General features: G+C 41.1%; 1 protein-coding gene across 1 annotated transcript; it reads right to left on the bottom strand.

The window, feature by feature from the left end:
- Positions 1-1,115: 1,115 nt before the first annotated feature.
- On the bottom strand, positions 1,116-12,393 carry LOC133619232 (uncharacterized). Its single transcript, XM_061980172.2, has 2 exons — positions 12,161-12,393; positions 1,116-3,680 (listed from the first exon to the last, which is right to left on the bottom strand). Exons 1-2 carry the CDS (start codon positions 12,231-12,233, stop codon positions 2,533-2,535), a joined length of 1,221 nt encoding a protein of 406 aa, XP_061836156.2. The 5' UTR covers positions 12,234-12,393; the 3' UTR covers positions 1,116-2,532.
- Between the last annotated feature and the right edge of the window lie 2,788 nt (positions 12,394-15,181).

Genomic DNA, 15,181 nt, shown 5'->3' with positions numbered 1-15,181 from the left:
TCTGCCGTAAACAGCAATGTTGTGACACTTTTAAACAGGACAATACTGCCATCTACTGTACATGCATATGTGACCCACCCATAATGTGTCACATTTTTGTGTTGATTTATTTATTTTATTTTGTGGTTTGAATTCGTTTTTGGAGCTGTCATTACACATTTATCAGTATTCACATTGGTCAGTAGGGGGCAGTAGGGCGTTTCTTCCCAATTGAATGCTATCACCTGCAGACCGGAAGTGTCTTGTCATTCTGATGAGAGCGACCAGTCTGTGAGCAATTGAAACGTCATGTGTGCTTTTTCCTCCTGTATAACAGGTTAGTTTTGGTGAATCAACTCACTGAATAATATCCATGTGAACTTTATAAGTTTAAGTACACATTCTGATGGTGGAGCCTAACTCTAAAGTGTTTGTGAGTTGTAGTTTGTATTTGTGAATGAATCCAGTGCACAGCTGCAGTAATCAATACAAAATGGCGACGTGAGTGCGCAATGTTTATATAGGAACTTCTGATCCTAATTCAGACTCCCAAATTAGAGCTCCCGTTTTCTTATTGATTTTATAATGTATATTTGTATAATGTGTGTGTTCTGAAATAGTGACAGAGAATAGAACAAGGATGGACAATTCAACCCTTAACTCAACAATGAGTAGATGAGTGTTATGTGTGTGTATATGTGTAAATAAATGAACACTGAAATTCAAGTATTTATTTTATATATATATATATATATATATATATATATATATTTATATATATATATATAATAAAATATATATGTATATATATAGCTAGAATTCGCTGAATGTCAAGTATTTCTATATATATATATGTATAATATATATATATCTTAACCACGCCCCCGACCACGCCCCCCCACCTTCCGAAATCGGAGGTCTCAAGGTTGGCAAGTATGGTCTTCTGAATGAATACTTTCCACCAGACTAAGCAACTAAAAGGTTTTTCTGCTGTGTGTGTTCCAAGGTTTGTCTTTGACTGCCAACTGAACAACTGAAAGGATTTTCTCCAGGGTGTTTAGTTGTACGTTAAGTCAAATTTGGACGATAAATAAATTAGGGAACAATAGTTTTTTTTTCTCTTGTGCACGTTTTTTTTATTAATCAGTCCAACAAAATAATACACAATAATACAATTCCAATTCCAAAACCAAATCGAGCTCAGCAGCATTCAGACTAGCAATCAACAGAGCAATTGAGAGGACACACAAACATGACACAAAACAATCCAAAAGTAGTCAAACAAAAATGAATAGTATCAACAACAGTATCAATAATAATAAGAAATCCAACATAGCAGTGATTAGAAATCCATCATTTACATTCTCATCACAGCCATTTATAAAATATAAAATAAAAACATTTAAAAAATGAACAATATTGTCACAGTGCCTTAAACTTGCATCATATCTCATAACACATTGTGTCCGATATTTTCCACAAATATAAAATAGGTCACATTTAGGTTCATTTACATTTAAATAATGGATCCCATATTCCAATATATGACTCATTGTTATCTGAACTAAATGCAGTTTTTTCCTACTGATATCATCTCCGCAGCTTGTGTATATCAGTCAGTATGAGTTGGACTATCAACATCTATCCATTATTTTTAATATCACCGTTTCTGTTATGATGCGTATTGAAAAAAAATGCATTTTTACTCTTTGATGACACGTTACTAAATTGATGCAGATCACCAAGAATACATGTTAGCAGTGTCATTGGGATGTTTACATTTAGGAATGTGATTGTTTATTTTGTTCAATTCTTTAATTCTCTGACAATCCTACAATAAATGAACAAGAGTTCCCTCAGCTGCCCGACACTTCAAACATAACTTGCCATCTACTGCACCAATTGTATACAGCTGTGCATGTTCTCATGTGATTAAACCTCATCATACTATGAATTTAACTTGTTTGTGTATTAGACTTAGACTTAGACAAACTTTAATGATCCACAAGGGAAATTGTTCAACACAGTAGCTCAGTTACAATGATGGAAAGTGTAAGGATGGAAAGGACAATGCAGGTATAAATAGACTAATATAGCGATAAAAAAATCTAACATATATACGAATATATACATAATATGTGTACAGAATAATATATATACAGATATATTATATAATGTCTATAACATATATACAATATATACCAGTGACAGTGAGTATAGCTTTGACTACACACTCAAAATATGAATTATTTTTATCCCAAATTGTGATCTCACGTGAATAGTCAAAATGCTATTTTGTCAAAATCTGTTACCGCAGACCTAACATATATATGTTTTTTCTCAGCTGTGTTCTCATGTGTTCAGTCAAATTGGTCTTTTTACCACAAAATGAACAATTAAATATTTTTTCTCCAGTGTGTACTCATGTGATGAATCTAATAAAACATTTTTTAGAGAAAAGCTTCTATTGCAAACTGAACAATTACAAGTTTTTTCTCCAGTGTGTGTTCAGTCAAATTGCCCCTGAGAGAAAAGCTTTTACAACAAACTGAATTAAATGACATGTTTTTTTTCTCCTCTGTGCATTTTTGTGTGGCGAGTGAAATTGCTCTTTAGAGAAAAGCTTTTACCACAAATTGAACAATCAAATGTTTTTTCTCCAGTGTGTTTTCTCACGTGTTCAGTTAAACTGATCTTTTGAGAAAAACTCTTACCGCAAATTGAGCAATTAAATGGTTTTTCTCCAGTGTGCGTTCTCATGTGCTGAATCAGATTATTCTTTACGGAAAAATTTCTACCACAAATTGAACAATCAAATGGTTTTTCTCCAGTGTGTTTCCTCGTGTGTTCAGTTAAACTGATCTTTTGAGAAAAACTTTTACCACAAATTGAACAATTGAATGGTTTTTCTCCAGTGTGCGTTCTCATGTGCTGTATCAAATTATTCTTAACAGAAAAGTTTCTACCGCAAACTGAACACTTAAATGGTTTTTCTCCTGTGTGTGTTCTCATGTGATAAGTCAAAATGCTCTTTTGACAAAAACTTTTCCCGCACACTAAACATATAAATGGTTTTTCTCCACTGTGTGTTCTTGTGTGTCCTGTCAAATTGCTCTTTTGAGAAAAGCTTTTACCACAAATTGAACAAATAAATGGTTTTTCTCCAGTGTGTGTTCTCATGTGTTGAATCAAAGTGTTCTTAAGAGAAAAGCTTCTACTGCAAACTGAACAATTAAATGTTTTTTCTCCTGTGTGCGTTCTCATGTGCTTGATCAAATTGCTCCTTTGAGTAAAATTCCTAGCACAAACTGAGCAACTCAAATGTTCATTGTCAGTCTTTTTAGAGCATTCGGGGTGTTTGTTGGCAGTGTGAGTCTTCATATCACCTTCACAGTCTGCATAGCTGCTCAAAGTTACTTCAACCTCGTTTTCAGCTTCACTATCTGATAGTGGAGCTAAGAGGTTGTCTACTTGTGGTTTCTCTTCATCTTCTTCAGTCTTCACAGAGACAACAGTCAGTGGCAACTTGGTGGGATCAGCCTCCTGTGGTCCTAGAAGACACTCTCCCTCCTGAGTGATCCATTGTTCCTCCTCTTCCTTTTTAATGTGGGGGGACTGCGAAGCTTCCTCCTTCAAAGTAGAGCTACCCTCCTGCGCCTGAGGGAGAAGTTCTTCAGGATGACCAATCAGCTGCTGGACGTCTGAGGAACACAAACAGGTTCAATGTGTTACATTACGATGCATAACCTTTGTGTTGTTCATAGGGCTGGGCTATACTACGATCATGATACATTTCAGGTCTAACACGGTGATCAGCTGTTAGCATACCATAACTGAATCTCGTTATAATTCTGCACCGGACAATCCGCTTTTATGGACCGTAGTCCTGTGTGTGTTTGTCCATGTGTATGTTTGTGTACGTGTGTGTTTGTGTAAATGTGTGCGCGTGAGCATGCCTGTCCACTATCGCGAAAGTCAGGCTCCTCATGACCCAATTATTGTCTAATCACTGTTGTGCCTCTTCCCCCCTCACATAGCTGGAAGTGGTGCCCAGAAGAACAAAATAAAGAAATATGGCCAACATTAGGAATATTTGGAAGGAGCAGCGACTTCAGTGACAGACTTTAGTCTCACTGACTGCTGGATCTTGCATTGTGGTGGTGCTTGTGGTATTCCTGCCCTCAATGGGGACTTACAGGCAGGCACAGAATGTCTCTGTGACTGAACTATTGATCCCAATTGGAATAACTTACCAATGTAATCAGAAAAAAACTCTGCAGGCACTTTTTGTGAATAGAAACCTTTTGTTCCTGAAATTCATTAAAGGGAAACATTATCACCGTTTTTTCGACTGTTTTTCGTACCTTGGAGACATCATGCCTCGTCGGTGTGTTGTCGGAGGGTGTAACAACACGAACAGGGACGGATTCAAGTTGCACCAGTGGCCCAAAGATGCCAAAGTGGCAAGAAATTGGACGTTTGTTCCGCACACTTTACCGACGAAAGCTATGCTACGACAGAGATGGCAAGAATGTGTGGATATCCTGCGACACTCAAAGCAGATGCATTTCCAACAATAAAGTCAAAGAAATCTGCCGCCAGACCCCCATTGAATCTGCCGGAGTGTGTGAGCAATTCAGGGACAAAGGACCTCGGTAGCACGGCAAGTTTGTTCCCGCAGACGAGCGACGAGCGAGCTAAACCCCCTGGATGTCTTGGCTCACACCGTCAAGAGAAGAATATCGACCCTAGCTTCCCTGGCCTGCTGACATGAGGGTATGTCTACAGAATATATTAATTGATGAAAATTGGGCTGTCTGCACTCTCAAAGTGCATGTTGTTGCCAAATGTATTTCATATGCTGTAAACCTAGTTCATAGTTGTTAGTTTCCTTTAATGCCAAACAAACACATACCAATCGTTGGTTAGAAGGCGATAGCCGAATTCGTCCTCGCTTTCTCCCGTGTCGCTGGCTGTCGTGTCGTTTTCGTCGGTTTCGCTTGCATACGGTTCAAACCGATATGGCTCAATAGCTTCAGTTTCTTCTTCAATTTGGTTTTCGCTACCTGCCTCCACACTACAACCATCCGTTTCAATACATGCGTAATCTGTTGAATCGCTTAAGCCGCTGAAATCTGAGTCTGAATCCGAGCTAATGTCGCTATAGCTTGCTGTTCTATGCGCCATGTTTGTTTGTGTTGGCTTCACTATGTGACGTCACAGGAAAATGGACGGGTGGTTAAAATCAGGCACTTTGAAGCTTTTTTTAGGGATATTGCGTGATGGGTAAAATTTTGAAAAAAACTTCGAAAAATAAAATAAGCCACTGGGAACTGATTTTTAATGGTTTTAACCCTTCTGAAATTGTGATAATGTTCCCCTTTAAAGGCCTACTGAAAGCCACTACTACCGACCACGCAGTCTGATAGTTTATATATCAATGATGAAATCTTATTATTGCAACACATGCCAATACGGCCGGGTTAGTTTACTAAAGTGCAATTTTAAATTTCGCGCGACATATCCTGCTGAAAACGTCTCGGTATGATGACGTCAGCGCGTGACGTCGCGGATTGTAGAGGACATTTTGAGACAGCATGTGGGCCAGCTATTAAGTCGTCTGTTTTCATCGCAAAATTCCACAGTATTCTGGACATCTGTGTTGGTGAATCTTTTGCAATTTGTTCAATGAACAATGGAGACAGCAAAGAAGAAAGCTGTAGGTGGGAAGCGGTGTATTGCGGCCGACTTCAGCAACACAAACACGGCCGGTGTTTCATTGTTTACATTCCCGAAAGATGACAGTCAAGCTTTACCATTGGCCTGTGGAGAACTGGGACAACAGAGACTCTTACCAGGAGGACTTTGAGTTGGATACGCAGACACGGTACCGCGAGTACGCTTCCAAACATTTGATCGCTTGCCCGTACGTGCGTGCCGATGTGTGCATGTCACGTACGTAACTTTGGGGACTTTGGGGAAATATATGTGCTGTATGAACTAGGGATGTCTCGATCCAGGTTTTTGCACTTCCGATCCGATACCGATATTGTTTTTGCACTTCCGATCCGATACCGATATTGTTTTTGCACTTCCGATCCGATACCGATACTGACCGATACTGGCCTATCCGAGCATGTATTAAAGTTTAAAGTTATTTAGCCTACTTAGTTGTCAGAATCATGTTGAAAAGGGTTTTAGTACTCTTGATAACAACTAGCCAGCTGAATTAGGGGAGTTTGAATAATACACAATGGTTGGTAACAAGAAACTGACCTGTTTATTCAAGGATAAACACAAAATAGACAAAATTATACATGACAAACAGAAATGGCATCATTGAACTAGGGCTGGGCGATATGGCCTTTTTTTAATATTACGATATTTTAAGGCCATATTGCGATACACGATATATATACACAAGTATAACCCATTTATCATTTATTTATTTATATATCTCGATATTTTGTCTTAGCCTTGAATGAACACTTGATGCATATAATCACAGCAGTATGATGATTCTATGTGTTTTGATTGATTGATTGAGACTTTTATTAGTAGGTTGCACAGTGAAGTACATATTCCGTACAATTGACCACTAAATGGTAACACCCCAATAAGTTTTTCAACTTGTTTAAGTCGGGGTCCACTTAAATTGATTCATGATACAGATATATACTATCAGATATATACTATCATCATAATACAGTCATCACACAAGATAATCACATTGAATTATTTACATTATTTATAATCCAGGGTGTGGAGGGGGGCGCCGGATGTAAGTGTCAAAAAGACAGCCAAAAGAGTTTGATATGAGAATAAATCTAAAGTTAAAATATAGGGTAGAAATGCACCCATTTGCAGGAAATGTAGTCTTGATTTTCAAAATGTTCTTTCAAGGCTTGCATGTCTACATTAAAACATTCTTCTTCATACTGCATTAATATATGCTACTTTTAAACTTTCATGCAGAGAAGGAAATCACAACTAAATAGATCACTCATTTTTTCAGACGGTGTTGATCTGGAAATTTTTGCCTCAGCATTTTGATGGTGTGGACGTACTGTGGCACCGAACGGAGATAAGCGTCTCGACAGACATTACAATATTTGAACAATGATGACGAAAACGGTTTTCTCTGTCGTGTCCGTGTGTCGAAAAGTGTTTTGCGCTTATTTTTTTATTTGATTTTGTGCGTGGCATAGATTTGCCGTGCGCAGAGGACGTTTGACCAGGCGCGCACCTTAGCGGCTGCGCTAGCATCACAGCTAACGTTAGTTATGCTGCTACCTCTCTGCTCGGGGAGGGCGTATACGTATGTGACGTATGACGTGACAGTATGTGACGTATGTCGTGACAGTATGTGACGTATGACGTGACAGTATGTGACGTGTGTAAGAAGGTGCGCTCGCTGTCTGTGAGAGGGAGACACAGGAAAGAGTGAGAAGAGCCTGTCGTGTAATGCCAGCAGCTAAAAGCAACTGCGTGAGATTCCACAGACCTGTGGATGTGTTGAAGGTATGCTGGAAAATGCGGAACGGAAATTACGGAGCAGCAGAAAAGTGGAATGTATTATTTAAATCGGTGCGTTGGAAAACACGGACCGGAGGTTTTTTTTTTAAACTGGATCTGGATCGGCATTTTCCCATGCCTTGCCGATACGCATTTTTTGGCAAATATCGGCGGCCGATCCGATCCAAATATCGGATCGGGACATCCCTAGTATGAACTTTGGGGAGGTGAACGGTACTTTGGGCTGTGGGATTGAGTGTGTTGTGCAGGTGTTTGAGTTGTATGGACGGGAGGGGGGAGGTGTTTGTTATGCGGGATTAATTTGTGGCATATTAAATATAAGCCTGGTTGTGTTGTGGCTAATAGAGTATATATATGTCTTGTGTTTATTTACTGTTTTAGTCATTCCCAGCTGAATATCAGGTCCCACCCGCCTCTCACAGCATCTTCCCTATCTGAATCGCTCCCACTGCCCTCTAGTCCTTCACTCTCTCTTTCCTCATCCACGAATCTTTCATCCTCGCTCAAATTAATGGGGAAATCGTCGCTTTCTCGGTCCGAATCGCTCTCGCTGCTGGTGGCCATGATTGTAAACAATGTGCAGATGTGAGGAGCTCCACAACCTGTGACGTCACGCTACTCGTCTGCTACTTCCGGTACAGGCAAGGCTTTTTTTATCAGCGACCAAAAATTGCGAACTTTATCGTCGATGTTCTCTACTAAATCCTTTCAGCAAAAATATGGCAATATCGCGAAATGATCACGTATGACACATAGAATGGACCTGCTATCCCCGTTTAAATAAGAAAATCGCATTTCAGTAGGCCTTTAATACTTTGTTGGTCGTTAGCTACAGTTTGTGTCCAACTCCAACCTGGAGAAGTGGACTGCACTTGGTCAGCTACACCCTTCATCCACATTCTATCAACCATCACAACCTTTATCTTAACTTGATGGCGTAATTCCATCCATCCATTTTCTACCGTTTGTCCCGTTCGGGGTCGCGGGGGTTGCTGGAGCCTATCTCAGCTGCACATGGGCGGAAGGCGGGGTACACCCTGGACAAGTCGCCACCTCATCGCAGGGCCAACACAGATAGACAGACAACATTCACACACTAGGGACCATTTAGTGTTGCCAATCAACCTATCCCCAGGTGCATGTCTTTGGAGGTGGGAGGAACGTCAGCAAATACGACATGTACAAATATGATGGTAAAAGTGATAGCAAATAAGCAGTTAGTGAAATAAATAATAATACAGAAATGACAATGAGCATTATTACACTACAAATGGAGCAATACAATAACCAATAGAAATAGTGCTATTGATAATGAACAATACCAATAATTGACTTCTATTATCAACAATACAGTTGTTCAAATGCAACAATACATATACATAATGATAACTAGAGATACAAAAGAATGCAGAAAAATGGAGGGGAAGAAAGAGAAGCAACCTATATTAACCTTGTAGATTGTTATAGTAACAATAGTTTAAGATTTGTCAGTGTGCCATGTGTTACCCAGTTTACCCTCGGGTAACAACGTTAATTTATGTTTGATGAAACGTGATTATGTGCATGAGAGCATGTATGCATATGTACCGTATTTTCCGCACTATAAGGCGCACCGGATTATAAGGCGCACCTTCAATGAATGGCCTATTTTAAAACTTTGTTCATATACAAGGCGCACCGCATTATAAGGCGCATAGAATAAGACGCTACAGTCGAGGCTGGGGTTACGTTATGCATCCATTAGATCAGTATTTTTCAACCTTTTTTGAGCCGAGGCACATTTTTTGCGTTGAAAAAAATGCGGAGGCACACCACCAGCAGAAATCATTAAAAAACAAAACTCTCAGTTGACAGTAAAAAGTCGTCACAATTGTTGGATATGACTTTAAAGCATAACCAAGCATGCATCAATATAGCTCTTGTCTCAAAGTAGGTGTACTGTCACCACCTGTCACATCACACCCTGACTTATTTGGAGTTTTTTGCTGTTTTCCTGTGTGTAGTGTTTTACTTCTTGTTTGCGCTGCTATTTTGGTGGCTTTTTTCTCTTTTTTTGGTATTTTCCTGTAGCAGTTTCATGTCTTCCTTTTTAGCGATATTTCCCACATCTACTTTGTTTCAGCAATCCAGAATATTGCAGTTGTTTTTCTTTTTCTTTGTGGGAACATTGTTGATTGTCATGTCATGTTCGGATGTACATTGTGGACGCCGTCTTTGCTCCACAGTAAGTCTTTGCTGTCGTCCAGCATTCTGTTTTTGTTTACTTTGTAGCCAGTTCAGTTTCTAGTTTCGTTCCTTAAGCTTCAATGTCTTTTCTTAGGGGCACTCAACTTTTGTTTATTTTTGGTTTTAGCATTAGATACCTTTTCATCTGCACACTGCCTCCCACTGCCTATTGGGATCAAGACATACCATGTTCCGACATCTACAAATCAATTAGCTACCGGCTGCCACCTACTGATATGGAAGAGTATTACACGGTTACTCTGCCGAGTAAGGCAGAGTAACCGGGGGTAGATGAGATCCACCCGGAGTTCCTTAAGGCTCTGGATGCTGTGGGGCTGTCTTGGTTGACAAGACTCTGCAGCATCGCGTGGACATCGGGGGCGGTACCTCTGGATTGGCAGACCGGTGGTGGTTCCTCTCTTTAAGAAGGGGAACCGGAGGGTGTGTTCTAACTATCGTGGGATCACACTCCTCAGCCTTCCCGGTAAGGTCTATTCAGGTGTACTGGAGAGGAGGCTACGCCGGATAGTCGAACCTCGGATTCAGGAGGAACAGTGTGGTTTTCGTCCTGGTCGTGGAACTGTGGACCAGCTCTATACTCTCGGCAGGGTCCTTGAGGGTGCATGGGAGTTTGCCCAACCAGTCTACATGTGTTTTGTGGACTTGGAGAAGGCATTCGACCGTGTCCCTCGGGAAGTCCTGTGGGGAGTGCTCAGAGAGTATGGGGTATCGGACTGTCTGATTGTGGCAGTCCGCTCCCTGTATGCTCAGTGCCAGAGCTTGGTCCGCATTGCCGGCAGTAAGTCGGACACGTTTCCAGTGAGGGTTGGACTCCGCCAAGGCTGCCCTTTGTCACCCATTCTGTTCATAACTTTTATGGACAGAATTTCTAGGCGCAGTCAAGGCGTTGAGGGGATCTGGTTTGGTGGCTGCAGGATTAGGTCTCTGCTTTTTGCAGATGATGTGGTCCTGATGGCTTCATCTGGCCAGGATCTTCAGCTCTCACTGGATCGGTTCGCAGCCGAGTGTGAAGCGACTGGGATGAGAATCAGCACCTCCAAGTCCGAGTCCATGGTTCTCGCACGGAAAAGGGTGGAGTGCCATCTCCGGGTTGGAGAGGAGATCTTGCCCCAAGTGGAGGAGTTCAAGTACCTGGGAGTCTTGTTCACGAGTGAGGGAAGAGTGGATCGTGAGATCGACAGGCGGATCGGTGCCGCGTCTTCAGTAATGCGGACGCTGTATCGATCCGTTGTGGTGAAGAAGGAGCTGAGCCGGAAGGCAAAGCTCTCAATTTACCGGTCGATCTACGTTCCCATCCTCACCTATGGTCATGAGCTTTGGGTTATGACCGAAAGGACAAGATCACGGGTACAAGCGGCCGAAATGAGTTTCCTCCGCCGGGTGGCGGGGCTCTCCCTTAGAGATAAGGTGAGAAGCTCTGCCATCCGGGGGGAGCTCAAAGTAAAGCCGCTGCTCCTCCACATGGAGAGGAGCCAGATGAGGTGGTTCGGGCATCTGGTCAGGATGCCACCCGAACGCCTCCCTAGGGAGGTGTTTAGGGCACGTCCGACCGGTAGGAGGCCGCGGGGAAGACCCAGGACACGTTGGGAAGACTATGTCTCCCGGCTGGCCTGCGAACGCCTCGGGGTCCCACAGGAAGAGCTGGACGAAGTGGCTGGGGAGAGGGAAGTCTGGGCTTCCCTGCTTAGGCTGCTGCCCCCGCGACCCGACCTCGGATAAGCGGAAGAAGATGGTTGGATGGATGGACTCTGCCGAGCTCTAGACAGCACCCACACTCAACAACGGCACTTTATTTGCAGACTATAATTACTGGTTTGCAAAAAATATTTTTACCCCAAATAGGTGAAATTAGATCATCTCCCACGGCACACCAGACCGTATCTCACGGCACAATAGTGTGCCGCGGCACAGTGGTTGAAAAACACTGCATTATAGGATCCAAAAATATATTTTGCTTTGAAAAACAGATACAACTAAAAATCGAATTATTTCTAACTTTATTTTACTGTATGATCTGTGACACTTGTGGAGAACTTCCCAATCAAAAGTTGACAGTAATGAAATGATTCTTGTTCTTTATGACCTCCAATCCTCTGCACGTTGATGTAGACATGTGGTCCAGTCTTCTCTTCACATCTCTTACTCTTCCCCAACATCTCTTCTTTCACATCATTCTTTTCTTTACACAAGCGCTTGTTTTGCTCTTCCACTTTCTTCATTTGACTTTTGCATTCTTTCATCTCCTCTGATGTGAACTCCACTGCCTTCTTCAAGCTAACAATCATGGCGGCTCTTTCTTTACGTTCTTTAACAAAATCAGCTAATTTTTCATCGACGTTCTTTTCAGGGATTTTGTAAGCCTCCGAAATGACGTTGTTGAAAACTTCAACTCGCTTACCTTTATCTTCGGTTTTCGTCTTTTTCTCCGTTGGTGATGACGTCGCCATCTTAGCATAGCAGTAGTCGTCCATGTTCTATCAAGTCTTCAATCTTCACTTCAGATAACACTCCATCGCTGCGAGATTAACTTGTTTTGTGGGTTTTTAGAAAAAAAAAAAACATGTTTGAGAATCCTCGATCGCTGTTAGATCGTAAAATGTGAAACTTTTTCTGTAAGCCACATCCGTTCAGTCCGCCCTCTTGGTCGCTCATGGATTCGTGTGCGCATGCGCCAAAGCCAATCACTTCCGTTCCCAATTCCTCTTTTTCTGCTGTTGATTGCGATGGAAAATAAGAACTACACTACCCAGCATGCACCAGTAGTGTCGAGCATGCGCGGTAGCCCGGTGAAGTGATGTCGGATGTCGCCATCCTGTTGTGCCGGAAAACGCACCCCTGCCATAAAATGCACCCCCAGACGCGGGAGCGCGCTTACGTCACTCGTCTCGCAAAGTATATCTAAACTCGGCTGTTGGCTGAAATCGCCTCTTTTAAATCGCCTTTTTCGGCATAAAAAAGTACATAAAGTGAAATAATCCAAGTTTTCTTTACTTGTGGATGAATTAAAAATTGTGAGCCTTTAATGATTTCGCCGTCATTCAAGTGGCTGAAATCGCCTCTTTCGGCATAATAAAGTACATAAAGTGAAATTATCCTTACTTGTGGATGGATTCCAAATTGTGAGCTTTTAATGATTTCGCCGTCATTAGATCAGATAAGGCGAAAACAATAACCAATTAATATTGGAATATTTCCTGTCCCGAAAATGTAGTATTGTCTACCTTGACAGCTATACTGTAAGGAATATGTACACCAAAGTAAACCTCTATATGTACTTTTTTATGCCGAAAGAGGCAATTTAAAAGAGGCAATTTCAGCCAACAGCCGAGTTTAGATATACTTTTCGAGACGAGTGACGTAACCGAGTGACGTAACCGAGTGACGTAAGCGCGCTCCCGCGTCAGGGTGTGCATTTTATGGCAGGGGTGCGTTTTCTGGTGTTGAGAACTCAGCCAACACGCCTCGTCTGCATTATTTACAATTAGACAGACAACACATTGATAACTGTTCTTTTTAATGTTTGTTCAGTCCGGCGTGTTTAATTGACAGGAATTTGGCAATACTCGTGTCTTCTATTGTGACAGCGTTTGTGAAAGTTGCAATGCATGATGGGAATCCTCCGGTCTGTTAGAGTTCCTCTGAGCACCGTGAATGTTCCTCATTTGTCGCGTCTTGAGCCTTCATACGCTTCAGAAAGCCATTTTTGTAAGTAAATAAGTTGTTAAGTTACAAGAAAGTGTAACCTTCAAGTACATTTTGTGCATTATAGAGATTGTTTTTGTGACTGTTCACTGCTCCTACTGTATGTGGATGGGCAAGCGTGTTAATGTTTGTCGCCATCTAGTGGTTATTTTGCGTACAACAATCTCGCAGTTTTTTTTAGATTAATTTGTAAGTAAATACTACAACTCCATGTAATCGCAAATTATGTCAATTTAAATATTGTTTAATTATGCAAAGATATAGTATCAAACATTCAAACCATTTTTTAAATGGAAATAAATACTAATAATGATTTCCAAAGTAAGTTATCCATCAAATTGTGCAATGTAAAAGTAGTAATAGATTTCATGGCAAAATGGTGAAATTTACTGTGGTTTTTACAGCATTTTTCTCTAAATGGAAACAAATCTGTACTTTTTTTTTACTGTAATAAACTGTGGTGCCGTTTTGGCATTTACACACCGGAAAATCTACAGTTGTTGATTTGCGGTAAAAAACAAAACAAAAAACTGGCAGCTCAGGTGCCAACATTTTACAGTAAAAAAAAAAAAAAAAAAAAAAAATTTACAGTAAAAATCTGGCATCTGAGCTGGCTTTAAAAAAAAATTACCGTAAAAACAGTAGTATTTGTTTCCATTTACAGTAATATACACTACATTTTGAGGTGAAATTCTTGCAACTTACCATATTTTTTTTTACATTTGACTTAAAATCTACTAATAAAATGCATTAAAAAAAGGTGTAATAATAGTATTCACTGTTAGACGCGGCCCTCTGGGGCCAAACATAACTGCGATGTGGCCCTCAGTGAAAAAGACTTTGACACCTCTGGTTTACATAATTCACCCACGGAACTTGCGTTATAGTTAGAGACACATTTCCATCTTTGTGCACAGACAAGAGTAAAGAAAGGCATTGATGTAGAGTACTGCTCCATCGTTATTGTAAGTTGCTGAATGTCATTAAAGTGGAACATTATCACAATTTCAGAAGGGTTAAAAGCATTAAAAATCAGTTCCCAGTGGCTTATTTTATTTTTCAAAGTTTTTTTCAAAATTTTACCCATCACGCAATATCCCTAAAAAAAGCTTCAAAGTGCCTGATTTTAACCATCGTTATATACACCCGTCCATTTTCCTGTGACGTCACATAGTGATGCCAATACAAACAAACATGGCGGATAGAACAGCAAGCTATAGCGACATTAGCTCGGATTCAGACTCGGATTTCAGCGGCTTAAGCGAAATTGAAGAAGAAACTGAAGCTATTGAGCCATATCGGTTTGAACCGTATGCAAGCGAAAACGACGAAAACGACACGACAGCCAGCGACACGGGAGAAAGCGAGGACGAATTCTGCTGGAGTGTGTGAGCAATTCAGGGACAAAGGACCTCGGTACCACGGCAAGCAATGGCGGCAGTTTGTTCCCGCAGACGAGCGAGCTAAAGCCCCCTGGATGTCTTGGCTCACACCATCCCAAGATGATCAAGAGAAGAATATCGACCCTAGCTTCCCTGGCCTGCTGACATGAGGGTATGTCTGCAGAATATATTAATTGATGAAAATTGGGCTGTCTGCACTCTCAAAGTGCATGTTGTTGCCAAATGTATTTCATATGCTGTAAACCTAGTTCATAGTTGTTAGTTTCCTTTAATGCCAAACAAACACATACCAATCGTTGGTTAGAAGGCGATCG

This window comes from Nerophis lumbriciformis, linkage group LG20 (genome assembly GCF_033978685.3).
Source record: "Nerophis lumbriciformis linkage group LG20, RoL_Nlum_v2.1, whole genome shotgun sequence".
In the NCBI taxonomy this organism is placed as follows: domain Eukaryota; kingdom Metazoa; phylum Chordata; class Actinopteri; order Syngnathiformes; family Syngnathidae; genus Nerophis; species Nerophis lumbriciformis.
Note: the sequence above shows the minus strand (reverse complement) of the source record. Positions and strands in the feature narration are given on the sequence as shown.